We start from the raw sequence: 27480 nt of genomic DNA on the forward strand, positions 1-27480 counted from the left end.
AGAATTTGAGGACATAACCTTACAAGCTGGTGGAAAAGGCCTTCCCAAATGTCAAAACAGAGAGCCAAAATGATTCTGAAATTCCTAAAGGTACATTTTGAGGAAGAAAGAATTCCCCATTCCCCCAACCTCCTGTCCCAAAGAGAAGAATTTAAAAAAATGCACATCTTTGGTAATAGTTTACAGAAAATAAATGCCCAGATAGAAGGACAATATTTAACTTAATACTTATTCTTTAATTTGTTTTTTATTGCAGACATGTTAATTTCATTTTGAACATGGTATGCCAAATAACCTGAACTTCCAGGAATGAAGTCATGTAGCTCCCCAAGAAATTTCTTCATGGCATCAATTGATATATAACCTACAGAATAGAATATATATATATATTGGAAATTCTATCATACTATCTCCTTTTCAAGGTCTTTGATTTATCAGAGCTAAGATTTCCAAAGAATGTTTTCAGAAAAGAAGTAAAAAGAAGAAATACCAGTGAGAATATTCTCCATAAAACACGTTAACTATCGGGGAACACCTTCCTCCCCTCTTCGCCACTAACGCTAGCCTTATACTCTTTTTAAAACACCAGATACTTCATTAGCCACTTTGACTACAGAGAATGTAATGTACCGGTTAGGGCTGGAACTTAAAAGTACCTAGACCAAAATAACTGGGACGTGTGTCTGGCTTAGAATGTAATCATTTAGAACTCCCTATCCAGCTAGCTACTAACACAAACAGCTAGTTCATCTTCCCTAGTAGGGCAAGCAACACCGTCCTGCATTGCTAACACTGAGATAACAGTCTTTAATAAAAAATTAAGAGGAAAACTGATATCACAACTTAGTCAACAAAGGTTGTAGGTATGACTAATTCCAATGTCATTAATAATCTGAAATAGATTTAAGAATCAAAAAGAAAACCTGAATGGAAAGAGCTTACAGACTCAATGATTTTGAGTAATATTACCTTGATAGCAGTTGCTTATCTGAGTGATAATGTTTTATGTGTAATATAAATGTTTGTGGTTTATACTACTATTGAAACCTAATTTAAAAGTAAATACCATATGAAAAAAAAATTCTGCTAAAGCTCAGAGATGACTGAATTTAGACCACCACCATCAATAGTATATCTATACAGTTTGTTTATAATAACAGATAAAAAATTCAGTTAATAAATTAACTATGAGGCCAATAAAACTCATTAGAATCTTTAAAGATATTTTAAACATAACCATTTACTTTAGAATATCTCTTAAAGCACTATTACTATACTCCATATTGTTCATGGTCCTAGCCTAATGGCTAGATTGCTGTGTAAAATAAAGTAGTGCATTAAAATATTAACATTTAATTAACTGCACATACATACTATGTGAAGTTTCTAAAGATATGAGGGAGGATAGAAATTTTTTAAATATTTACTATATTATGAAAATTATTCCTGCAATTTAAAGAAGGATAGGACATTTACGATTTAAAACTGGATTATTGTAGCAGTTTTGAAGTAGTTAGGACTTCAGGCTGAAATTGACAGACACCCAATTTAAACCAGCTTAGACAGAAACTAATGAGAACCTACTGCACACATAGCACAGAAAACTCTACTCAGCGTTCTGTGGTGACCTAACTGGAAGGAAATCCGAAGAAGTGGAGATACACATATACACACAGTTGATTCACTTTGCTGTACAGCAGAAACGAAAACAACATTGTAAAATGACTATACTCCAATAAAAATCCATTTTAAAAGATTAAGAAAAAATAAACTAGCTGAAGGCGAGTGTACTGGAAAGACACTGCTGTATCAACCAAACTATGAGGAAGGCATACATATTGCTAAGCCTCAGAAATAACTAGCTCTCACGGCCATCTCACTCATCTCCAGTTTTTTCCTATACATATTAATTTAGATTAATTTTCTTCTCAACACAAGCTGACTTTCTTTACAGGGTAGAAAATATGGCCACCAATAGCTCTCAAGTTTTATATCCTAGAGCTATGGTCACTTGAGTAAGAACGACATGACTTGCTGTGCTCCATGTCTAGAAATCCAAAGAACTGATTGGTCCAGCACAAGTCAGGTATTCATTCCCAAAGCAACCGTTTGGGGTAGGAACTAGCTCATGTTTTGTAAAATGTAACCCAAAATAATTGAGAAGAAAAGAGAGTTCCTGAGAAAGACATTCTTGGTGGACAATTCTATATGAGTCTGTGGTAGCCAGCCCCTCAAATAGCCCTGAATGATCCCTATCTCCTGGTATTCATAAATTTGTGTAGGCTCCTCCCACTTTGTAATTGGATTGTTCTGTATGACTGACAGCACTTGGCAGAAGTAATGATATGTCCCTTCTGAGAATAGGATATAGAAAAGACACTGGCTTCTGTCTTCAACACACTCTTTCTCACATTGCATTTCTCATTCTGAGGAAAGCAAGCTACCACGTTGTGAACAGCCCTTATGGAAGTCCACTTGTGAGATCTAAGCCTTTTGCCAAAACCCAACAACAACCCAAAGCCTGCCAACAACCATATGCATAAGCTTTGAAATGGATTTTTCTGTCCCTAAAATGACTGCAAACTAGCTGACAAACTGACTGCAACCTTACTAGAGATTATTAGACATAAGTATCCAACTAAGGCTTCCCTCGTAGCTCACTCAGTAAAAAATCTGCCTGCAATTCAAGACACCTGGGTTCTATTCCTGGGTCGAGAAGATCCCCTAGAGAAGGAAACAGCAACCCACTCCAGTATGCTTGCCTGGGAAATCCCATGGACAGAGGAGCATGGCAGGCTACAGCCCATGGGGTCACAAGAGTTGGACACAACTTAGCAACTAAACTACCACCATCCAACTAAGATGCTCCTGGATTCCTGGTCCTCAGAAACTATAAAATAATAAGTGTTCACTGTCTTAAGCTGCTAAGTTTCAAAGCAATTTGTTACATAGCAATATATAACTGGAGAAGGGAATGGCAAACCACTTCAGCATTCTTGCCTTGAGAACCCCATGAACAGTATGAAAAGGCAAAATGACAGGACATTGAAAGATGGACTCCCCAGGTCAGTAGGTGCCCAACATGCTACTGGAAATCAGTGGAGAAATAACTCCAGAAAGAATGAAGAGATGGAGTAAAAGCAAAAACAATACCCAGTTATAGATGTGACTGGTGATGGAAGCAAAGTCCAATGCTGTAAAGAGCAATATTGCATAGGAACCTGGGATGTTAGGTCCATGAATCAAGGCCAATTGGAAGTGATCAAACAGGAGATGGCAAGAGTGAATGTCGACATTTTAGGAATCAGCAATATAAAATGGACTGGAATGGATGAATTTAACTCAGATGACCATTATGTCTACTATTGTGGGCAAGAATCCCTTAGAAGAAATGGAGTAGCCATCAGAGTAAATAAGAGTCCAAAAAGCAGTACTTGGATACAATCTCAAAAATGACAGAATGATCTCTGTTCGTCTCCAAGGCAAACCTTGGAATATCACAGTAATCCAAGTATATGCCCCGACCAGTAATGCTGAAGAAGCTGAAGTTGAACGGTTCTATGAAGACCTACAAGACCTTGCAGAATGAACACCTAAAAAAGATGTTCTTTCATTACAGGGCACTGGAATGCAAAAGTAGGAAGTCAAGAAACACCTGGAGTAACAGGCAAATTTGGCCTTGAAGTACAGAATGAAGCACAGCAGAGGCTAATAGAGTTCTCCCAAGAGAATGCACTGGTCATAGCAAACACCCTCTTCCAACAACACAAGAGAAGACTCTACACATGGACACCACCAGACAGTCAACACCAAAATCAGGTTGATTATATTCTTTGCAGCCACAGATGGAGAAGCACTATACAGCCAGCAAAAACAAGACTGGGAGCTGACTGTGGTTCAGATCTTGAACTCTTTATTGCCAAATTCAGACTTAAATTGAAGAAAGTAGGGAAAACTGCTAGACCATTCAGCTATGACCTAAATCAAATCCCTTATGATTATACAGTGGAAGTGAGAAATAGATTTAAGGGCCTAGATCTGATAGACAGAGTGCCTGATGAACTATGGACGGAGGTTCGTGACATTGTACAGGAGACAGGGATCAAGACCATCCCCATGGAAAAGAAATGCAAAAAAGCAAAATGGCTGTCTGGGGAGGCCTTACAAATAGCTGTGAAAAGAAGAGAATCAAAAAGCAAAGGAGAAAAGGAAAGATATAAGCATCTGAATGCAGAGTTCCAAAGAATAGCAAGAAGAGATAAGAAAGCCTTCCTCTGCAATCAATTCAAAGAAATAGAGGAAAACAACAGAATGGGAAAGACTAGAGATCTCTTCAAGAAAATTAGAGATACCAAGGGAACATTTCATGCAAAGATGGGCTCAATAAAGGACAGAAATGGTATGGACCTAACAGAAGCAGAAGATATTAAGAAGAGGAGCCAAGAATACACAGAAAAACTGTACAAAAAAGAGCTTCATGACCAAGATAATCACAATGGTGTGATCACTCACCTAGAGCCAGACATCCTGGAATGTGAAGTCAAGTGGGCCTTAGAAAGCATCACTACGAACAAAGCTAGTGGAGGTGATGGAATTCCAGTTGAGCTATTTCACATCTTGGAAGATGATGCTGTGAAAGTGCTGCACTCAATATGCCAGCAAATTTGGAAAACTCAGCAGTGGTCACAGGACTGGAAAAGGTCAGTTTTCATTCCAATCCCAAAGAAAGGCAATGCCAAAGAATGCTCAAACTACCGCACAATTGCACTCATCTCACACGCTATGTAAAGTAATGCTCAAAACTCTCCAAGCCAGGCTCCAACAGTACGTGACCCGTAAACATCCAGATGTTCAAGCTGGTTTTAGAAAAGGCAGAGGAACCGGAGATCAAATTGCCAACATCCGCTGGATCATTGAAAAAGCAAGACAGTTCCAGAAAAACATCTATTTCTGCTTTATTGACTATGTCAAACCCTTTGACTGTGTGGATCATAACAAACTGGAAAATTCTGGAAGAGATGGGAATACCAGACCACCTGACCTGCCTCTTGAGAAATCTGTATGCAGGTCAGGAAGCAACAGTTAGAACTGGCCATGGAACAACAGACTGGTTCTAAATAGAAAAAGGAGTACATCAAGGCTGTATACTGGCACCATGCTTATTTAACTTAAATGCAGAGTATATCATTAAAAACACTGGGCTGGATGAAGCACACGCTGGAATTAAGACTGCTGCAACAAATATCAATAACCTCAGATATACAGACGACTCCACCCTTATGGCAGGAAGCAAAGAAGAACTAAAGATCCTCTTGATAAAAGTGAAAGGGGAGAGTGAAAAAGTTGGCTTGAAACTCAACATTCAGAAAATAAAGATCATGGCATCTGGTCCCATCACTTCATGGCAAATAGATGGAGAAACAGTGGAAACAGTGGCAGACTTTATTTTGGGGGGCTCCAAAATCACTGCAGACAGTGACTTCAGCCATGAAACAAAAAGATGTTTACTTCTTGGAAGAAAAGTTATGACCAACATAGACAGCATATTCAAAAGCAGAGACATTACTTTTCCAATAAAGGTCTGTTTAGTCAATGCTATGGTTTTTCCAGTAGTCACGTATGGATGTGAGATTTGGACTGTGAAGAAGGCTGAGCGCCAAAGAATTGATGCTTTTGAACTGTGGTGTTGGAGAAGACTCTTGAGAGTCCTTTGGACTGCAATGAGATCCAACCAGTCCATCCTAAAGGAGATAAGTCCTGAATGTTCATTGGAAGGACTAATGTTGAAGCTGAAACTCCAATACTTTGGCCACCTGATGAGAAGAGTTGACTCATCTGAAAAGACCCTGATGCTGGGAAAGGTTAAAGGTGAGAGGAGAAAGGGACAACAGAGGATGAGATGGTTCGATGGCATCATCAACTCAATGGACATGAGTTTGAGTAAACTCCGGGAGTTGGTGATGGACAGGGAGGCCTGGCACGCTGCAGTCCATGGGGGTCACAAAGAGTTGGACATGACTGAGAGACTGAACTGAACAGAACTGAAAATATAACTAATAAAGTATCTCTTATAAGTTCCCAAACTTTTAATTATCAGAACTTTTTGGTTTGGGGACTTCCCTGGTGGTTCAGGAGTTAAGACTTCACACTTTAATACAAGGGAGTCTAGGCTTGAGATTTTTTGCCTGCAAGAAATTTATCACTCTGACTTATTCTTTTCCTTTTTATTAACTATATGTGCTCAGTTGCTTCAGTCATGCCTGATTCTACAACCCCGTGGACCATAGTCCTCCAGGCTCCTCTGTCCATAGGCTTTCTCCACCATGAATACTGGAGTGGGTTGCCATGCGCTCCTTCGGGGGATTCCTGACCCTGAGGTCACACTGGTGTCTCTTACATCTCCTGCACTGCAGGCAGATTCTTTACCGCTGAGCCACTGGGAAGCCACATATGGAGCTGTTAATCAGAATTTTTTATTATGGTTATAACCAGTGACAGCAGACTGAGAGAACTTAATTCCAGTCAAAAGCAAAAAAATAAACAAAAAACAGACCAAAAAAACTTTGATATTTTATGGGACACTTGTAACACCTGGATATACATCTGGTTGTCACAACATGGGGGTCATGTGGTGGAGAGGGGCATGTTTCTGGATGGGGGGCTACTGGCATCTAATGGGCACTGGTCAGGGTTGCTCTCCACAACAAAAAATCATCTAGCCTAAAATGCCAACAAAGGTCCGTCAATTTCAAACTATGGTTTTTCCAGTAGTTATGTATGGATGTGAGAGCTGGACTATAAAGAAAGCTGAGCACCAAAGAACTGAAGCTTTTGAACTGTGGTGTTGGAAAAGACTCTTGAGAGTCCCTTGGACAGCAAGAAGATCCAACCAGTCCATCCTAAAGGAAATCAATCATGAATATTCACTGGAAAGACTGATGCTAAAGCTGAAACTCCAATATTTTGGCCACCTGATGCAAAGAACTGACTGATTTGAAAAGACCCTGATGCTGGGAAAGATTGAAGGCAGGGGGAGAAGGGGATGACAGAGGATGAGATGGTTGGATGGCATCACTGACTCAATGGACACAAGTTTGAGTAGGCCCCAGAAGTTGGTGATGGACAGGGAAGCCTGGCGTGCTGCAGTCCATGTGGTTGCAAAGAGTCGGACACGACTGAGTGACTAAACTGAACTGAAAATGCCATATATGACAGTTCCAGGACTGAGAAACCCTGTTCTAGGGTATAGCTCCAACTTGTATTTTCTAAAACCAGACATCTAATTAGATTTAAGATATTTAACATTCACTGAGTTCAACTCAACCCATTTTGAGGAAGAGACAGTAAAGTTATAGTCACAAATGTTGATAATGCTGCCTAAATTAGAATACTGCTGCCCTACATTTTCAATTAGATTACCACTGCCCTATATTTTCAATTAACACATGCTGATTTTCTCAACAGGAAGTTATTTCTTCCTGTACAGGCAAATGGGCATGATAAAAAAGAAAAGACTGTCACTTTATGTCAAAATTAAAGACAACTATTTTTTAAATAAAACTTTCTTTCAAGAAAGTACTATTTTTAAATTTAATGCAGTATTAGAAAGAAAAAAATAATTATTAAACTTCACAAATTAAAAAATTAGAAGATTTTAGTTCTACCAATAAAATCAATACCAGCTTACCACAGGTTAAAATTATAAAGATGACTAATGATTTTTTTTACAGTTTTTAGTAATTTTATTTGGCTCCACTGGATCTTAGTGGTGGCGCATGGGATCTAGCTCTCTGCCTGTGTGCTAAATTGCATCTGACTCTCTGTGACCCTGTGGACTGTAACCCTCCAGGCTCCTCTGTCCGTGGGATTCTCTAGGCGAGAATGCTAGTGTGGGCTGCCATTTCCTCCTCCAGGAGATCTTCCTGGCTGAGGGATCAATCCCAAGTCTCTTACATCTCCTGCACTGGCAGGTGGGTTCTTTACCACTAGCGCCACCTGGGAAGCCAGGGATCAAACCCAGGCCCCTTGTATTGGAAGCACTGAGTCTTAACCACTGGTCCACCAGAGATATCCCTATAGTTCTTTTTTAGTTTGTTTTATATGACACTGCCATGTCTTTTTAAATAGTAAGATGGCGATGAGATATACAACAGCATTGTTACTTGTCCAAATCTAAGCATTTGTCTTTACTGTATGGCTGATTTTAATATTTATTATTGGTCTTTATGTTATCAAACAGTCAGTAAATCCAAATGAGCAAAAGACATTTAGTATGTGGTGATGGAGCTGCCTGAAGCAAAATCAATACCAATACTATACCATAACCATCCATGTTTAAGGTATCTACATCTTATCTGAATATTTAGATCTAGGGAAAATCTAGGCAGCAACCAGCTACTCCCAATCGTAGTACTTAAATACAGTTGACCCTCCAAATAATGTGGGGGTTAAGGGTGCCAACTCTTTCAGCAGTCAAAACTCCACTTACAATGTATAGCCCTGGAGATTCAATGTTCCTCTTTATCTGTGGTCCTACATCTGCAAACTCAACCAGCTGCAGATTACGTAGAACTGTAGCATTTATTATTTTAAAAACCCTCATATAAGTGGACCCTGGAAGTTCAAACACTTGCTATCCAAAGGGCAACTGTACATCTTCTTAGTTCACTGTCCTTTGCAGTCAACAATTGCTCCTAAGAGTTCCAGAACTGACTTTTCTACTATCATAGTTGGAATAGAAGTTTTCTTTGATATCTCCAACACTCAGCCCCAAACTACACATTCAAAGTTCTTAATTGCTTTTCTGAAGGCCATTTATATGACTCAAATGAATAGAAGGAAAAAACTAATAAAACAAGTGGATAGATAAACTTAGTTAGAGGAACAGTAATATGATAGAAGACATTTAGGAATTTGTAAACTAGTTGCGAGAGGTAATTATGACACTGCTAAAAAAGATAAAACAATAAATATACAAATGATTTCATAATGAAACATCCAAAAGTCCACACATTTTAATTGTAGTGTTTTAAAAACAATTTTTTTAATCCTCTATTTTTAAAATTAACAATGACCCTACTAAATACTACCCACATCAAATTATTCAAGTAATATTTCCTACTTTGCCTCCCTTAGCACTATTCAAATTTCAACGGGCACTTTTCAACTAGTTCCTTTGTTTGCACCCTCTCAATGTCAGCCTGAATTAACTGTATTCTATTTATGCTAGGCACTAGAAAATCTAAATATGGAGTCTTTCAACATCTGGGTGACCCATGAAAGGGCTTCTGGGCACATGTTGAGCCTCTTTAAATTATATGTAAAGTTTACGTGTTATGTTTGTATGTATGTATGCTTAGGGGAAGAGACATGTTTCATCAGATTCTCAAAGGAAACTATATAATTAGGGTTGTTCAAGCAATTTATCCAGCTTCTCCGGTGGCTCAGATGGTAAGAATCTGCCTACTATGCAGGAGACCTGATCCATGAGTCGGGAAGATCCCCTGGAGAAAGGAATGGCTACCCACTCCAGTATTCTTGACTGGAGAATTCCATGCACAAACAAAACTGGGGGCCTACAGTCCAGGGGGCTGCAAAGAGTTGGGCATGACTGAGCAACTAATGCTAACATTTTATACAATTAATCTTCCAAATTGGGACACTTAAGAGCAAAAGTTGACGCCAGGACAACAGGCATAAACTGGAACTTTCTTATGTAAACACGGATGTGTTTCCACCTTACTAACAGACCAGCATTTTAACACAGGAAATACAGGGCCTATCTGGGGTCAGTTCTGCAGATTAATTTTTTTAATGTGTGAATGAGGTCTCCTATTAGCGTGTATGGCAGGGGAGTTATACTTTGTACTACATATTCCCTTGTTTCTTCCCTACTTGAGTTGACCCTAAATTTTATTTTAAATTACCTGTTACCATGTTGTTCACTGGATAGTGCTGAAGAGGAAAGTACATCTGCTTTTCTACAACTGGAGTCCTTATAAAATGCTTTTCTGTGCTATAAAATGAAACATATAAAAAGTCATATTTATATTTGTTTTTTGGACTTGTTATACAAATTAGAAATTATTCCAGGCAATATGTATAGCAATGTATAGCTCTGTGATAAGACTTCAGTCTTATTAGGTGAAAACATTAACTATGAACTTCTTCTGTGCTTCCAAACAGACGGGGAAACAGTGGAAACAGTGACAGACTTTATTTTGGGGGGCTCAAAAATCACTGCAGATGGTGACTGCAGCCATAAAATTAAAAGATGCTTGCTCCTTGGAAGTTATGACCAACCTAGACAGCATATTCAAAAGCAGAGACATTACTTTGCCAACAAAGGTCCAGCTAGTCAAAGCTATGGTTTATCCAGTAGTCATGTATGGATGTGAGAGTTGGACTGTAAAGAAAGCTGAGCACCAAAGAATTGATACCTTTGAACTGTGGTGCTGGAGAACATTCTTTTCAGTTCCTTGGATAGCAAGGAGATCCAACCAGTCCATCCTAAAGGAAATAAATCCTGAATGTTCATTGGAAGGACTGATGCTGAAGCTGAAACTCCAATACTTTGGCCACCTGAAGCGAACAACTGACTCATTTGGAAAAAACCCTGATGCTGGGAAAGATTGAAGGAGGGAGGAGAAGGGGACAACAGAGGATGAGATGGTTGGATGGCATCACCGACTCAATGGACAAGAGTTTGAGTAAACTCTGGGAGCTGGTGATGGATAGGGAGGCCTGGCATGCTGCAGTCCATGGGATTGCAAAGAGTCAGACATGACTGAGTGACTGAACTGAACTGACCAGATATTTTTGGTTTTCTTGACTACTCCAAAAAACAAGTATTTATTGAGTAATAGAGACCTGGTCTTTTCCCCAATATTCTTGAAAGCATAATAATTCAATAATACTTTATAATTAGATAAAATACATAAATACACATGTAATTTTAAATACTCTAAAAGAAAAGGCTCCATTTTAAATAATCGTAACATTTACTGCTATTGTGTTCAAATAACTGGAGCTCTATTAATTAGTACTTGCACATTTTAAGCGAAAAATGATGTCTGGGAAAGAACATGAGGTACACTAAGTGACTTCTGAGTTAAAAAGAGAAAAAGTTAAATTATTCTGAGTGTGGTTATATAGTACAATTAATTATATTCTAATTTTTACAGTGCTAAGCAGTTTTCAACTAAACTATCTTATTTTCTAACTGCCAAATAGCAATATTAACTATATTTAGACTATATATAATCCATAGATAATATAACTGTATGAGAATAAAAACTTCAATAATAAAACATTGAGGTCATCCTTAAATTTATTTTCCTAAAAAAATCTTAAATTATATTGAGTGATAACAAAGACTTTATTTTCAATTTGTTTAAAAGTCCATCTAAAAGAAACTATAGCTTGGAGACTTCCCTGGCAGTTCAATGGTTAGGACTCTGTGCTTCCACTTCAGGGATCATGGGTTTGATTTCTGCTTGGGGAACTAAGATCCTGCATGCCATGAGGCATGGCCAATAAATTAAAAGAAAATAAATGAAAATAGAGAAACCATAGCTCATTTAGAAAGAGTCCTACAAATAAAGCAAAACAATGTTCCCAGAAAAGTCAGGGACTAAACAAGGATACCCATTATCATTGTTATTATTTACTATGGCTTTAAAATTTCGGGCCAAGCAGAAAGAGATGGGGGAGGGAAAAGCAAGAAATGCAAGAGATAGCTAGTAAAATAGAAGAGCTATATATCGAAAAGGAAAAAAAAAAAACTTTCATTATTAACAAATGATATAAATGTGTACCCTGAAAAGCCAAGAGGAAAAACTGAAATATTTTTAGAATCTTAAAAGATTCCAAGTGGGTAAATGTAAGACAAATACTCAAATAAATTTTCTATGTATCAGTGATGACTAGTGAAAATAAAATGGAAAAAATGATCCAATCCACTATAGCAACAAAGTTCATAAAAATCTAGGAATAACATAACAAGCAGTTTCTGATTCTATCTGTAGAAAAATTAGGGAACCTTACTGAGATATCAAAAAATAAAAACAAAAAAGGCATTGTCTTGTATAGGAATACTGAAAATTATCAATTATTCTCAAAGGGATTTTAGTGCTCAAGAAGAAATAATTCTAAAATTCACAGGAACAATCACGTTAGAAGATCTAACAGGAGATAAGATTAAATTTATAATAAAATGAAAAAATACCTAGGAATAGTCTTAAAATAAATATAAGATTTATATGAAGAAAATATGAAAAAATATTTTAATATATATCTAGTTATTTGGCTACACCAGATCTTAGTTGCAGCATGCAGTACCTTTAGTTGCAGCATATAGGATCTACTTCCCTGACCAGGGATCTAACTGGGGACCCCTGCATTGGGAGCACGGATTTTTAGCCACTAGACCACGAGGGAAGTCCCCTGGAAAAAAATTTTTAAGGTCCACAAAAGAAAACTTGAACAAGTGAGGAAAAATATACCATTTTCTCAGATAGGAAGATTCAGCGTCAAAGTCTCCCTAAATTAACCTATAATTTTTGTAATGTTACTAAAAATAAAAACAGGAATTTTTAATATGAACAGGCTGGTTCAAATTCCATCAAAATTCAGATGGAAAAATAAACCAGTAAGAATAGTTAACTAAGAAAATTTGGAAAAGAGTAAGGAGGAGGAACTAGCTCTAGATATTAAATCATATTATAAATAATTAAAACAGTGGTACTAGTATATGACAAGCAGAATGTAATAGAATATATTAGTAATAAAGTCCAGAAATAGACCCAAATACTTAAAGGGATTTAGCCTAGGATAAAGGTGGCATTTCAATACAGTGGCAGGGGGGAGATAAATTATTCAACCAACAGACAAAAGTAGTTAATTATCTGAAGAAAAAAAAGGAGGTGAGATCCATACCTCACATCTTACACCAAGATATATTCAAAATGTGTCTAAGATTTCAATTTAAAAATTTAAAAATATCATTAAGAAAAACCATAGCAAAATAATAATAATCTCATAGAAGGCTTTCTTAAAAAATGAAACAAAACGCAAGGAGCCGTTAAAGAAAATATTAGTAAGAATGAACACAGGACTTCGTCCAGTGGCTAGGAACGCACCTGCCAAGGCAGGAGACATGGATTCGACCCCTGGTCTGGGAAGATTTCACATGCCATGGGGCAACTAAGCCCCTTGTGCTGAAACTACTGAGCCCTCATGCCAAGCCCATGCCCCACAACAAGAGAAGCCACTGCAATGAGAAGGCCACTCGCTGCAGCTAGAGAAAGCCCGTGCACAGCACCAAAGGCCCAGTGCAGACAAAAATAAATAATGTTTTTAAAAAAGAATGAATACATATAGTACAAAATTCTGCATGCAAAACCCATTTTTTATTTATGAACTTTATTTTTTTATATAAATTACGTATTTCTTTGGCAAACAGTCTTCACCTTATTTTACTCATAGCACATCTGGAATGCCACACTACAGGATAAGTCTTAACAAGGTCTATATTTCCAAAGTAGCACGTGTCTACCAGGCACTGTAGAGGAAGATAAAGAAAAGCCAGGATCTGCTGAGGTGAAGAAGAGGGAAGGGGTAATATATATTAGCAAAAAGCTAATGTGAAGGTAGAAATATGTTATCACACTGTGTCAGAGAAAGTATAAAAGAATGATGACTGTCCCAGTTTACCCTGGATTGAGGGATTTCTCAGACATGAGCTTTTCAGTGCTAAAACCAAGACCGTTCCGAGCAAATATGGATGTCTGGTTACCCTAACCACGTAAATACAAAATCAATTGGAATGTAACTTGGTTTAACCTCTTGGAGGGCAATTTGACAAGGCCTATCAAGGATACAAACTGAATACACTCCTGACTCAACAATCCCCTTCTAAGAATTACTCTACAGACACTTGCACACATACAAAATGACATTACTTGATCAATCACTGAAGCACTGATTTTAACAGCAAATGAGAAATTACCTCAAGTCCAGGAAAACAGGAAAACAGTTAAATAAATTATGGTAAATCCATAATAAAATACCACATAGCACAAAAATGAAAACGTTCTTTATGTATTAACATGGAATGATTTTAAAAGTAAATTATTAAGAAAAAAGAGGAAAGGTGCTGAACAACGTTTATAGAATATTACTATCTATGAAGAAAAGGAAGAATATTTACTTGAATTTGCCAGTATATACATATACAAGAACCTGATAATACTGGTTGCCTCTGGGAGGGAAACGGGCTATTTAGAAGCCAGTATATTTCATCAGTTCAGTTCAGTTCAGTCGCTCAGTCGTGTCTAACTCTTTGCGACCCCATGAACCGCAGCACACCAGGCCTCCCTGTCCATCACCAACTCCTGGAGGCCACCCAAACCCACGTCCATCGAGTCAGTGATGCCATCCAACCATCTCATCCTCTGTTGTCCCCTTCTCCTCCTGCCCTCAATCTTTCCCAGCATCAGGGTCTTTTCAAATGAGTCAGCTCTTCACATCAGGTGGCCAAAGTATTGGAGTTTCAGCTTCAACATCATTCCTTCCAATGAAGACCCAGGACTGATCTCCTTTAGGATGGAGGATCTCCTTTAGGACTGGTTGGATCTCCTTGCAGTCCAAGGGACTCTCAAGAGTCTTCTCCAACAAAAGCATCAACTGTGAACTTCTCCACAGTCAAAAAGCATCAATTCTTCTGCACTCAGTTTTCTTTACAGTCCAACTCTCACATCCATACATGACCACTGGAAAAATCATAGCCTTGACTAGAGGGACCTTTGCTGGCAAAGTAATGTCTCTGCTTTTCAATATGCTGTCTAGGTTGGCAAGGGCAGTGGCCGAGAGGAGCTACCCCACATTAGAGGTAAGAGTATATTTCATCGTTTCCCCTTTTGTGTATCTTGAATTTGGAACCATATGAATATATTATCTATTTAAAATAAAATTTGACAATAGAAAATAATAAGTAGGCGTGAAGAACTAAGGAAAAAATTTTTAAAAGGGGAGCAATGAGTTTGGTATTTACATGCCTTGTTGGGTATTAATATACATGAAGTTAAATAGCTTAAAAGAATATTGTATTTAAGTTATATAACTTAGAAGAATATCAAAACAAATCCACAGATTTATGGAATAAAACATAGCCTAAAAACAGATCTCCAGACATATTAAAAAGAACATATGACAAAGGAAATCACACATCAGCTGGAGATAGATTTATTCTCTAAAACACTGGTAGAAGTCAAAAAAATGGGGAAAGAACAGTGAATTTTACATTTTCTGTGACAGTTATTTGAGGTATGGGTAAAAACTGCTGGAACCATTGCTCACCAAGTTTGTGTTCAATAAACAGAGATGTTTATGACTTTTAAAAAAAACTGGTGGAAACTTATTTGTAAGACAGAAATAAATGTTGATCTTCAACTGTTAACATATACCATATAAAAATGAATATCTGCAGAATAAAAAACCTATTTGATATCTAAATGGGAAAGGACTTTTCTGGACATAAAAGCAGTAAAAGAAAAAGAAAAATGATTAGTTTAACAATGTAAAAATTCAAAACTTATGTCTCCAAAAAATATAAGCCAGATAAACATCTGAGGAAACAATGTGACAAACTGGATAAGTGACAATGTGACAAAAAGTATAATATAGCTATTATGTAAAGATATCAGACAAGTTGATAAGAAAAACAGTAAGACTCCCAGTAGAAAATGAGGAAAGGGTAAAAATAAGTCATAGAAAAGCACATGTAAAATGCTAATAAATTAAAAAAGATTCAAACCTACTAGTAATCTAATAAAAAATACGAATTAAACCAAGATCCTATTTTTCATCTATTAAGTTAGCATAAGACTTATTAATATACTGATGAGGATACAGTGAGACAAACACTGCTGGGATTTTTTTTTAATTTATTTTTTATTTTACTTTACAATTCTGTATTGGTTTTGCCATACATTGACATGAATCCACCATGGGTGTACATGCATTCCCAAACATGAACCCCCCTCCCACGCCCCTCCCCACAACATTGGGATTTTTAAATTTGTACTTTTATGGGAAGCAACAGGCATCATGGCCTTTAAAAACATTCATGTTTCATTAATATCATAAAATCCACATCTGAGAATTTACATTAAGAAAATCATCTAGGGAATTTCACGGCTGTGCAGTGGTTAAGACTCTGCACTTTCACTGCCAAGTAGCTGGTCGAGAAACAAAGATCCTGGAAGCAACATGGTGCAGCCAAAAAACGAAAAGAACATTACCTAAAAAGTGGAGAAATATTTATTTTTAAAAAGATATTTATGAAGGTGCTACAAGAGTAGCAAATTATAAATTCTTTTTAATTTAAAGGGAGGTGGTTAAACGGACAATAAGACTAAATGCCAATACAGCCATTCAGTTCAGTTCAGTCACTCAGTCATGTCCGACTCTTTGCGACCCCATGAATCGCAGCATGCCAGGCCTCCCTGTCCATCACCAACTCCCGGAGTTCACTCAGACTCATATCCATTGAGTCCGTGATGCCATCCAGCCATCTCATCCGCGATTGTCCCCTTCTCCTGCCCCCAATCCCTCCCAGCATCACAGTCTTTTCCAGTGAGTCAACTCTTCGCATGAGGTGGCCAAAGTACTGGAGCTTCAGCTTTAGCATCATTCCTTCCAAAGAAATCCCAGGGTTATCTCCTTCAGAATGGACTGGTTGGATCTCCTTGCAGTCCAGGGGACTCTCAAGAGTCTTCTCCAACACCACAGTTCAAAAGCATCAATTCTTCGGCACTCAGCCTTCTTTACAATCCAACTCTCACATCCACACACAACCACTGGAAAAACCATAGCCTTGACTAGACGGACCTTAGTCGGCAAAGTAATATCTCTGCTTTTGAATATGCTGTCTAGGTTGGTCATCACTTTTCTTCCAAGGAGTAAGTGTCTTTTAATTTCATGGCTGCAATCACCATCTGCAGTGATTTTGGAGCCCAAAAAAATAAAGTCTGACACTGTTTCCACTGTTTCCCCATCTATTTCCCATGAAGTGATGGGACCAGATGCCATGATCTTCCTTTTCTGAATGTTGAGCTTTAAGCCAACTGTTTCACTCTCCACTTTCACTTTCATCAAGAGGCTTTCTAGTTCCTCTTCACTTTCTGCCATAAGGGTGGTGTCCTCTGCATATCTGATATTTCTCCCGGCAGTCTTGATGCCAGCTTGTGTTTCTTCCAGTCCAACGTTTCTCATGATGTACTCTGCATATAAGTTAAATAAGCAGGGTGACAATATACAGCCTTGATGTACTCCTTTTCCTATTTGAAACCAGTCTGTTGTTCCATGCCCAGTTCTAACTGTTGCTTCCTGACCTGCATACATTACAGACATAATATCAAATAAGGTTTTTCAAAATGGGGAACTGCCCATACAGTAATAAATAGAAAATCAAGAGACAGACTCTCTGCTGTCTGACCTCAACTCTACTTAATGTGTAGATGGAAGTCACTTCAGTCATGTCCAACTCTTTGCAATCCTATGGACTTCTGTGTCCATGTGTCTGGTTTCTCAACCACCAGCCTCCTCTGTCCGTGAGATTCTCCAGGCAAGAACACTGGAGTGGGCTGCTATGCCCTCCTCCGGGGACCTTCCCGACCCCGGGATGGAACCCACGCCTCTCACATCTCCTGCACTGGCAGGTGGATTCTTTACCACTAGTGCCACCTGGGAAGCCCACTTCATGTGTGTGTCTGTGTAAAACTAGCAAGAAATGTGCTAATGTTGATGGTGGTTATCTGAGTGGTGGGTTTGGTTACAATTTAAATTTTCTTTATTCTTTTTTTTTGTCAGCATTTTCCATTTTGACAAACTCGATGCATTACATTTACTATAAAATAAGAACAAGAAAAATAAGCAAAAATTCATGCCATTTTCAGATTTGGAAACATGCTGGGAAAGAAAAACAGCACAATGATTAAGAGTTTGGACTCTAGAATTGGTTTCAAATTACCTTCACTACTTAAATAACACAGGGTGAATTATTTAACTCTCTGAACCTGTTTCCTCAATTGTAAAACAAAGCTAATACTATTTATCTATCTTATAGAGTTGTGAGAATCGAAATACTGTGAATGGCGTAGCTCATAAATGTCTTTTTCATTTGGCATGTGTTCAATAACTAGTTCACCATTTAGTGTTCAATATTACACCCTCTGGTGGTTCCACAAAGAAAGACATCTACCTTTATTTTTGTTGTTCTTTTGTTGTTAGTGGAAAATATTAGACATATTTCCCCCAGATTTGTAAGCTCTCTTTGTATATTAGGGCTTCTCTGGTGGTGCAGAGGTTAAAGCGTCTGCCTGCAATGTGGGAGACGTGGGTTTGATCCCTGGGTCGGGAAGATCCCCTGGAGAAGGAAATGGCAACCCACTCCAGTATTCTTGCCTGGAAAATCTCATGGATGGAGGAGCTTGGTGGGCTACAGTCCACGGGTCGCAAAGAGTCGGACATGACTGAGTGACTTCACTTTCACTTTCTTTTGTATATTAAGGAAAATAGCTTTTGTCAAATGTTTTTTCAAGTATATATTTTTCTTTTAACTTGGTTTATATTTCTATTTCCAGGCACAAGTTTAAAATAGTTTTGGTAGTCATATTATCAGTCTTTTCCTTATCCTTCTGCATTTTGCAGGACAACCATTTCTTGAAGGAAAAAAAAAAAAAGAAAACACACCTGTTATCTTCTCTAGTCAAGTGAATCACTGGGAGTTACTTTTTAATTTCTATTTCCCAGAGGCGGTCCTAAGATGGTGGAGGAATAGGATGGGGAGACCACTTTCTCCCCCACAAATTCATCAAAAGAACATTTGAATGCAGCGTGAATTCCACAAAACAACTTCTGAACGCTGGCAGAGGACATCAGGCACCCAGAAAGGCAGCCCATTGTCTTCGAAAGGAGGTAGGACAAAATATAAAAGATAAAAAGAGAGACAAAAGAGGTAGGGATGGAGATCCATCCCAGGAAGGGGGTCTTAAAAAAGAAAGAAGTTTCCAAACACCAGGAAACACTGTCTCCGGTGGGTCTGTGGCGAGCCTTGGAATCTCAGAGGTCAAAATAACCGGGAGTTTATGTATATACCACATTTTGTTTATTCATTTGGTGCCAGTCGCTTGGGTTGCTTCCATGTTTTAGCTGTTGGCAATAATGCTGCTGTGAACATGGCTGTACAAATACCTCTTTGATACTCTGCCTTCAGATTGTAAGTTTTGTAAGATGAATAGAGCTATGGGGATGAATGGTGGTGATGGGCACACAACACGAACATAATATCACTAAACTGTATACTTTACAATGGCTAAAATGGTAAGTTTTATGTGTATTTTACTAAAATGAAAAAAATGGATCACAGACTTTTAAGGAAGAATTAAAACCACAAAATAAAAACAAAACAAAACAAAATAACAGGGAGGAAAAATAAATAATTAATTAAAACCTACAGATTACGGTGCCTAACAGCAACTCCCAGCAGAGCAGCAGCCCAGACGCTGGCTTCCCCCACTAGCAAGCGGGGGCTGGACAGGGAGGCGTGGGCTGCATTGCTTTGGGTAAGGACTGGGCCTGAGTGCCCCGAGGGCAATCTGAAGGAACTAGCTTGAGATAGTAACCCAGACTGTGAGATAGCTATCCCTGTGAAAAGCCTTAACCTAAGACACCGCCAGGCCCACTCACAGAACAAAGGACTGAGCAGAGCTAGTGGGCTGCGGACCAGCCCATCCCCTGCCGGATATAGAGAGGTGAGGGCAGCCAGAGCCAGAAGGGGGCAATCATGGCCCCAGAGAGGCATCCTATACCAAACTGCAAGCAGACTTTGTTGCTAACCAAGACTTCTTGGAATTCTGGATGGCCAACATCTGCCAGGAGGGTCACAGCCAGAGATCAGCTCCCCAGAAGAGACACACAGCACACCTGAGAAGCACGCCCATTGTACACCCAGAAAACCAAGCAGCTGGGACAGGGAAGGTGATAAGTCGCAGCCTTCAACTGGCGGCAACTGTGCTCGCCAAGCACGTGGTCACCTGAGCTGCTCGGAACTGGGACGGGCACATAACACAGGCCCAACCAAATCTGCGCCTTTGTGGAGTGCCTGAGAACCTCAACCTTAGCAGCTCAGACCTGGGGAGTGCCATGTAACCCAGGGCCAGCATCAGACAGTTCCCAGCAAAGCAACCTAGAGCCTGAGCAGTGTAGACTGGGAAAGCACACACGCCATGAGCGGGGTCAAATCCAGTGTGACTGAAGCAGTGTGAGCACACACCAGTGATATTCGTTTGCAGTGTTCCTCCCTCCCCACAGCACGACTGAACAAGTGAGCCTTAAAAGAGTGACCATCACCGCCCCGCCTTGTGTCAGGGCAGAAATTAGACACTGCAGAGACCAGCAAACAGAAGAAGCTAAAATAAACAGAAGGAACCACTTTGGAAGTGACAGATGCAATAGATTAAAACGCTGTAGTTAGCACCGACTACATAGGAAGGGGCCTATAGACCTTGAGAAGTACAAGCTGGACCATGGAACTAACGGAAAATGAACTGATCCCACACAGTCTGGAACGGCTCCAAAGAAAGTCCTAGATATATTTTTACTATTATCATTTTTTAAATTAAAAAAAATATTTTTTTACTTTTAAGTCCCCTATTACTCTTTTAATTTTCATTTTTATAACCTACTGTTGCTGCTGCTGCTGCTGCTGCTAAGTCGCTTCAGTCATTTCTGATGCTGTGCGAGCCCATAGACGGCAGCCCACCAGGCTCCCCTGTCCCTGGGATTCTCCAGGCAAGGACACTGGAGTGGGTTGCCATTTCCTTCTCCTTATAACCTACTATTACCTTGCAAAAAAAAAAAGACCCTATTTTTAAAGCAAACTTCATATATATATTTCATAATTTTTGTGACTTTGGTTTTTTGTTGTTGTTTTGTTTTGTTTTGTTTTTGTTTAATATTGTATTTTTGAGAATCTAACCTCTACTCTAGATTTTTAATCTTTGCTTTTTGGTATTTGTTATCAACTTTCAACCTTTAAGAATCAGATCTTCAGTACCCATTTTTACGTGAGAGCAAGATCACTGACCTGATTGCTCTCTCCCCCTTTTGACTCTCCTTTTTCTCCACCAGGTCGCTTCTATCTCCCCCCTCCCCCTTTTCTTATTTACCCAACTCAGTGAATCTCTTTGTGTGTTCTGGGCTGTGGAGAAAACTTAGGGAACTGATTACTGGCTGGATCTGTCTCTCTCCTGTTGATTCCCCCTTTTATCCTCCTGGCCATCTCTGTCTCCTTCCTCCCTCTTCTCTTCTCTCTGTAACTCCGTGAATATCTCTGAGCAGTCCAGACTGTGGAGAGCACACAGGGAAGTGACTACTGGCTAGCTCACTCTCTCCTCTTTTGATCCCCCCTCTTCTCCTCCTGGTCACCTCTATCTCCCTCCTCCCTCTTCTCTTCTCTGTGTAACTCTGTGTACCTCTCCAGGTGTCCCTCACTGTGGAGAAACTTTCCATAATTAACCTAGATGTTTTATCATCAGTGCTGTATAGATGGAGAAGTCTTGAGGCTACTGTAAGAATAATACTGAAAACAAGAGCCAGGAAGCTTAAGTCCAAATCTTGACAACACCAGAGAACTCCTGAATCCAGGGAACATTAGTCAATAGGAGCTCATCAAATGCCTCAATACCTACACTGAAACCAAGCACCACCCAAGGGATACATACAGACTGAAAGTGAAGGGCTGGAAAAAGATATTCCACGCAAATAGAGACCAAAAGAAAACAGGAGTAGCAATACTCATATCAGATAAAATAGACTTTAAAACAAAGGCTGTAAAAACAGACAAAGATGGATACTACATAATGATCAAAGGATCAATCCAAGAAGAAGATATAACAATTATAGATATATATGCACCCAACATAGGAGCACCGCAATATGTAAGACAAATGCTAACAAGTATGAAAGGGGAAATTAACAATAACACAATAATAGTGGGAGACTTTAATACCCCACTCACACCTATGGACAGATCAACTAAACAGAAAATTAACAAGGAAACACAAACATTGAATGATACAATAGACCAGTTAGACCTAATTGATATCTATAGGACATTTCACCCCAAAACAATTTCACCTTTTTCTCAAGCGTACACAGAACCTTCTCCAGCACAGATCACATCCTGGCCCATAAATCTAGCCTTGTTAAATTCAAGAAAAATGAAATCATTCCAATCACCTTTTATGACCACAATGCAGTAAGATTATATGTCAACTACAAGAGAAAAACTATTAAAAATTCCAACGTATGGAGGCTGAACAACACGCTGCTGAATAACCAACAAATCACAGAAGAAATCAAAGAAGAAATCAAAATATGCATAGAAATGAAAACACAACAACCCAAAACCTATGGGACACTGTAAAAGCAGTGCTAAGGGGAAGGTTCATAGCAATACAGGCTTACCTCAAGAAACAAGAAAAAAGTCAAATAACCTAACTCTACACCTAAAGCAACTTGAAGAGGAAGAAATGAAGAACTCCAGGGTTAGTAGAAGGAAAGAAATCTTAAACATTAAGGCAGAAATAAATGCAAAAGAAACAAAAGAGACCATAGCAAAAGTCAACAAAGGCAAAAGCTGGTTCTTTGAGAGGATAAATAAAATTGACAAACCATTAGCCAGACTCATCAAGAAACAAAGGGAGAAAAATCAAATCAACAAAATTAGAAATAAAAATGGAGAGATCACAACAGACAACACAGAAATACAGAGGATCATCAGAGACTATTATCAGCAACTATACGCCAATAAAAGGGACAACTTGGAAGAAATGGACAAATTCTTAGAAAAGTACAACTTTCCAAAACTGAACCAGGAAGAAATAGAAAATCTTAATAGACTCATCACAAGCACAGAAATTGAAACTGTAATCAGAAATTTCCAACAAACAAAAGCCCAGGACCAGACGGCTTCACAGCTGAAGTCTACCAAAAATTTAGAGACGAGCTAACACCTATCCTACTCAAACTCTTCCAGAAAATTGCAGAGGAAGGTAAACTTCCAATCTCATTCTATGAGGCCACCATCACCCTAATACCAAAACCTGACAAAGACGCCACAAAAAAGGAAAACAGGCCAATATCACTGATGAACATAGACGCAAAAATCCTTAATAAAATTCTAGCAAACAGAATCCAACAACATATTAAAAAGATCATACATCATGACCAAGTGGCCTTTATCCCAGGGATGCAAAGATTCTTCAATATCCACAAACCAATCAACATAATACACCACATTAACAAATTGAAAGATAAAAACCATATGATTATCTCAATAGATGCAGAGAAAGCCTTTGATAAAATTCAACATCTACTTACGATAAAAGACCCTCTAGAAAGCAGGAATAGAAGGAACATACCTCAACATAATAAAAGCTATATATGATAAACCCACAGCAAACATTATTCTCAATGGTGAAAAACTGAAAGCATTTCCCCTGAAGTCAGGAACAAGTCAAGGATGCCCACTCTTACCACTACTATTCAACATAGTTTTAGAAGTTTTGGCCACAGCAATCAGAGCAGAAAAAGAAATAAAAGGATTCCAGATTGGAAAAGAAGAGGTAAAACTCTCACTATCTGCAGATGACATGATCCTCTACATAAAAAACCCTAAAGACTCCACCAGAAAATTACTAGAGCTAATCAGTGAATATAGTAAAGTTGCAGGATATAAAATCAACACACAGAAATCCCTTGCATTCCTATACACTAACAATTAGAAAACAGAAAGAGAAACTAAGGAAACAATTCCATTCACCATTGCACTGAAAAGAATAAAATACTTAGGAATATATCTACCTGAAGAAACAAAAGACCTATATATAGAAAACTATAAAACACTGGTGAAAAAAATCAAAGATGACACAAATAGAGGGAGAAATATACCATGTTCATGGATCAGAACAATCAATACAGTGAAAATGAGTATGCTACCCAAAGCAATCTATAGATTCAATACAATCCCTATCAAGCTACCAACAGTATTTTTCAGAGAACTAGAACAAATAATTTCACAATTTGTATGGAAATACAAAAAAAAAAAAAAACGCAAATAGCCAAAGCAGTCTTGAGAAAGAAGAATGCAACTGGAGGAATCAACCTGCCTGACTTCAGGCTCTACTACAAAGCCACAGTCATCAAGACAGTATGGTACTGGCACAAAGACAGAAATATAGATCAATGGAACAAAATAGAAATCCCAGAGATAAATCCATGCACCTATGGATACCTTATCTTCAGCAAAGGAGGCAAGAATATACAATGGAGAAAAGACAATCTCTTTAACAAGTGTTGCTGGGAAAACTGTTCACCACTTGTAAAAGAATGAAACTAGAACACTTTCTAACACCATACACAAAAATAAACTCAAAATGGATTAAAGATCTAAACTTAAGACCAGAAACTATTAAACTCCTAGAGGAGAACATAGGCAAAACACTCTCCAACATAAACCACAGCAGGATCCTCTATGACCCACCTCCCAGAATACTGGAAATAAAAGCAAAAATAAACAAACAGGACCTAATTAAATTTAAAAGCTTCTGCACAACAAAGGAAACTATAAGCAAGGTGAAAAAACAGCCTTCAGAATAGGAGAAAATAATAGCAAACGAAGCAACAGACAAAGAATTAATCTCAAAAATACACAAGCAACTCCTGCAGCTCAATTCCAGAAAAATAAATGACCCAATCAAAAAGTGGGCCAAAGAACTAAACAGACATTTTTCCAAAGAAGACATACAGATGGCTAACAAACACATGAAAAGATGCTCAACATCACTCATTATCAGAGAAATGCAAATCAAAACCACAATGAGGTACCAATTCACACCAGTCAGAATGGCTACTATCCAAAAGTCTACAAACAATAAATGCCGGAGAGGGTATGGAGAAAAGGGAACCCTCTTACACTGTTGGTGGGAATGCAAACTAGTACAGCCACTATGGAGAACAGAGTGGAGATCCCTTAAAAAACTGGAAATAGAATTGCCATATGACCCAGCAATCCCACCGCTGGGCATACACACCAAGGAAACCAGAATTGAAAGAGACACATGTACCTCAATGTTCATCACAGCACTTTATAATAGCCAGGACATGGAAGCAACCTAGATGTCCATCAGCAGACGAATGGATAAGAAAGCTGTGGTACATATACACGATGGAAAATTACTCAGCCATTAAGAAGAATACATTTGAATCAGTTCTACTGAGGTGGGTAAAACTGGAGCCTATTATACAGAGTGAAGTAAGCCAGAAAGAAAAACACCAATACAGTATACTAATGCATATATATGGAATTTAGAAAGATGGTATCAACAACCTGTATGCGAGACTGCAAAAGAGACACAGATGTATAGAACAGTCTTTTGGACTCTGTGGGAGAGGGCGAGGGCAGGATGATATGGGAGAATGGCATTGAAACATGTAAATTATCATATGTGAAACGAATCACCAGTCCAGTTTCGACGCATGATACAGGGTGTTCAGGGCTGGTGCAGGGGATGAACCAGAGGGATGGGATGGGGAGGGAGGTGGGAGGGGGGTTCAGGATGGGGAACACATGTACACCCATGGCAGACTCATGTCAATGTATGGCAAAACCAATACAATATTGTAAAGAAAATAAATAAATAAAACTGAAAAAAATAAAATAAGAAAAAATGTCCTTTTCCCATTTTTCTCTTACAAGGACACTTGGGATAACTATTCCCTCCTTTACTAATTCCTTAATATCTTCATGGTCTCACCTTTTCAATTTCATTTTTCTTCCTAACCTTACCAGTTTCTTATCTCAAAAAGCATAACAAGTTCAAAGGAGTTCTATGAATAGAGATTCAGTTCAGTTCAGTTCAGTCGCTCAGTCATGTCCAACATTTTGCAACCCCATGAACTGCAGCACGCCAGGCCTCTCTCTCCATCACCAACTCCCAGAGTCTACCCAAACCCATGTCCATCAAGTTGGTAATGCCATCCAACCATTTCATCCTCTGTCATCCCCTTCTTCTCCTGCCCTCAATCTTTCCCAGCATCAGGGTCTTTTCAAATGAGTCAGCTCTTTGCATCAGGTGGCCAAAGTACTGGAGCTTCAGCATCAGCATCAGTCCTTCCAATGAACATTCAGGACTGATTTCCTTTAGGATGGACTGGTTGGATCTCCTTGCAGTCCAAGGACTCTCAAGAGTCTTCTCCAACATCACAGTTCAAAAGCATCAGTTCTTCAGCACTCAGCTTTCTTTATAGTCCAACTCTCACATCCATACATGACTACTGGAAAAACCATAGCCTTGACTAGACGGACCTTTGTTGGCAAAGTAATGTCTTTGCTTTTTAATACAAAGACCTAGAATATGGATATTCAAACTTAAGTGGTGGATTACCTATAAGTCACAGGACCATGAAGCAATAGTTCACTAAAATTAAATACACAACTTTGTGCTAAATCAGATAACAATGTATATCAAATTAAGGAAAACAATATAGGAGGTACAAAAGGAACAAGAAAAAATTATGGGAAAAAAAAACTAGAAGGTAAAAAAACTACACTACATAAATTAAACTCATTAATTTTTATATTGAAGAAAGATCATTTTATTTCAGCAGCTAAATCCCATACTTTCAATAGTTAATGCTTCCTGTGAACATCTGGAAGCCACTGAAGTGGAAAATATACTATTGGGCCTAGATAGTGAATAAGCCTGAAACAAGGGTTCGTCTCACGGATTAGCCCTAACACAATGCCAAGTCCATGTTTGTTTATCTTTTAAAATATAACTTTAATTTCTTAAGCCAAAGTAGCCACATTATAAACAATTTGGAAAAGAAAGAGGGAAATCCTCTTTCTAATCCTCCAATCCTAATAACATTACTAATATTTAGTTTATTTCCTTATTATTATTATTATATATATTAAAAATAATATCACAGTAATCAAAAAAATCCTGTTTCTTTTCTGTAAGGATAGTCTAGCATAATATGGTTAAATGCACAGGTTCTGCAATTAGACTGACCCAGTTAAAATCCCGCTTCTCCCCATTTGAAAAAAGTTTGTGTGACTTTGGGGAAATAACCTCATCTACCTACACTTGTGTTCCCTCCCTGTTATCTGACCTGAGGCCAGTCTGTGGTGGAGGTGATGAGGATAACGGTGACCTCCTTCAGAAGGGTCGTGCGTGCACTACCACACTCAGTGCCCCCGACCCTACTGCATGCCACCACTGACCCACGCCTCCACCAGAGATGCCACGACACTCACAGGCAAGTCTGGGTCAGTCTCTTGTGGGGTCATTGCTCCTTTCTCCTGGGTCCTGGTTGCTCAAAGTTTTGTTTGTGCCCTCCAAGAGTCTGTTT

General features: G+C 38.6%; 1 protein-coding gene across 1 annotated transcript in view; it reads right to left on the bottom strand.

Moving 5' to 3' along the window:
* Nucleotides 1-221: 221 nt before the first annotated feature.
* The window catches only part of TERB2 (telomere repeat binding bouquet formation protein 2), a 36518-nt gene continuing 9259 nt past the window's right edge, over nt 222-27480 (bottom strand). Inside the window, exons 6-7 of the mRNA XM_040227445.1 lie at nt 9927-10015; nt 222-364 (exon numbers count right to left, since the gene is read on the bottom strand). Of these exons, the coding sequence (XP_040083379.1) occupies nt 222-364; nt 9927-10015 (232 nt within the window). The remainder of the gene's footprint in view (nt 365-9926; nt 10016-27480) is intronic.

The sequence above is a fragment of the Oryx dammah genome, unplaced genomic scaffold (genome assembly GCF_014754425.2).
Source record: "Oryx dammah isolate SB20612 unplaced genomic scaffold, SCBI_Odam_1.1 HiC_scaffold_26, whole genome shotgun sequence".
Classification (NCBI taxonomy): domain Eukaryota; kingdom Metazoa; phylum Chordata; class Mammalia; order Artiodactyla; family Bovidae; genus Oryx; species Oryx dammah.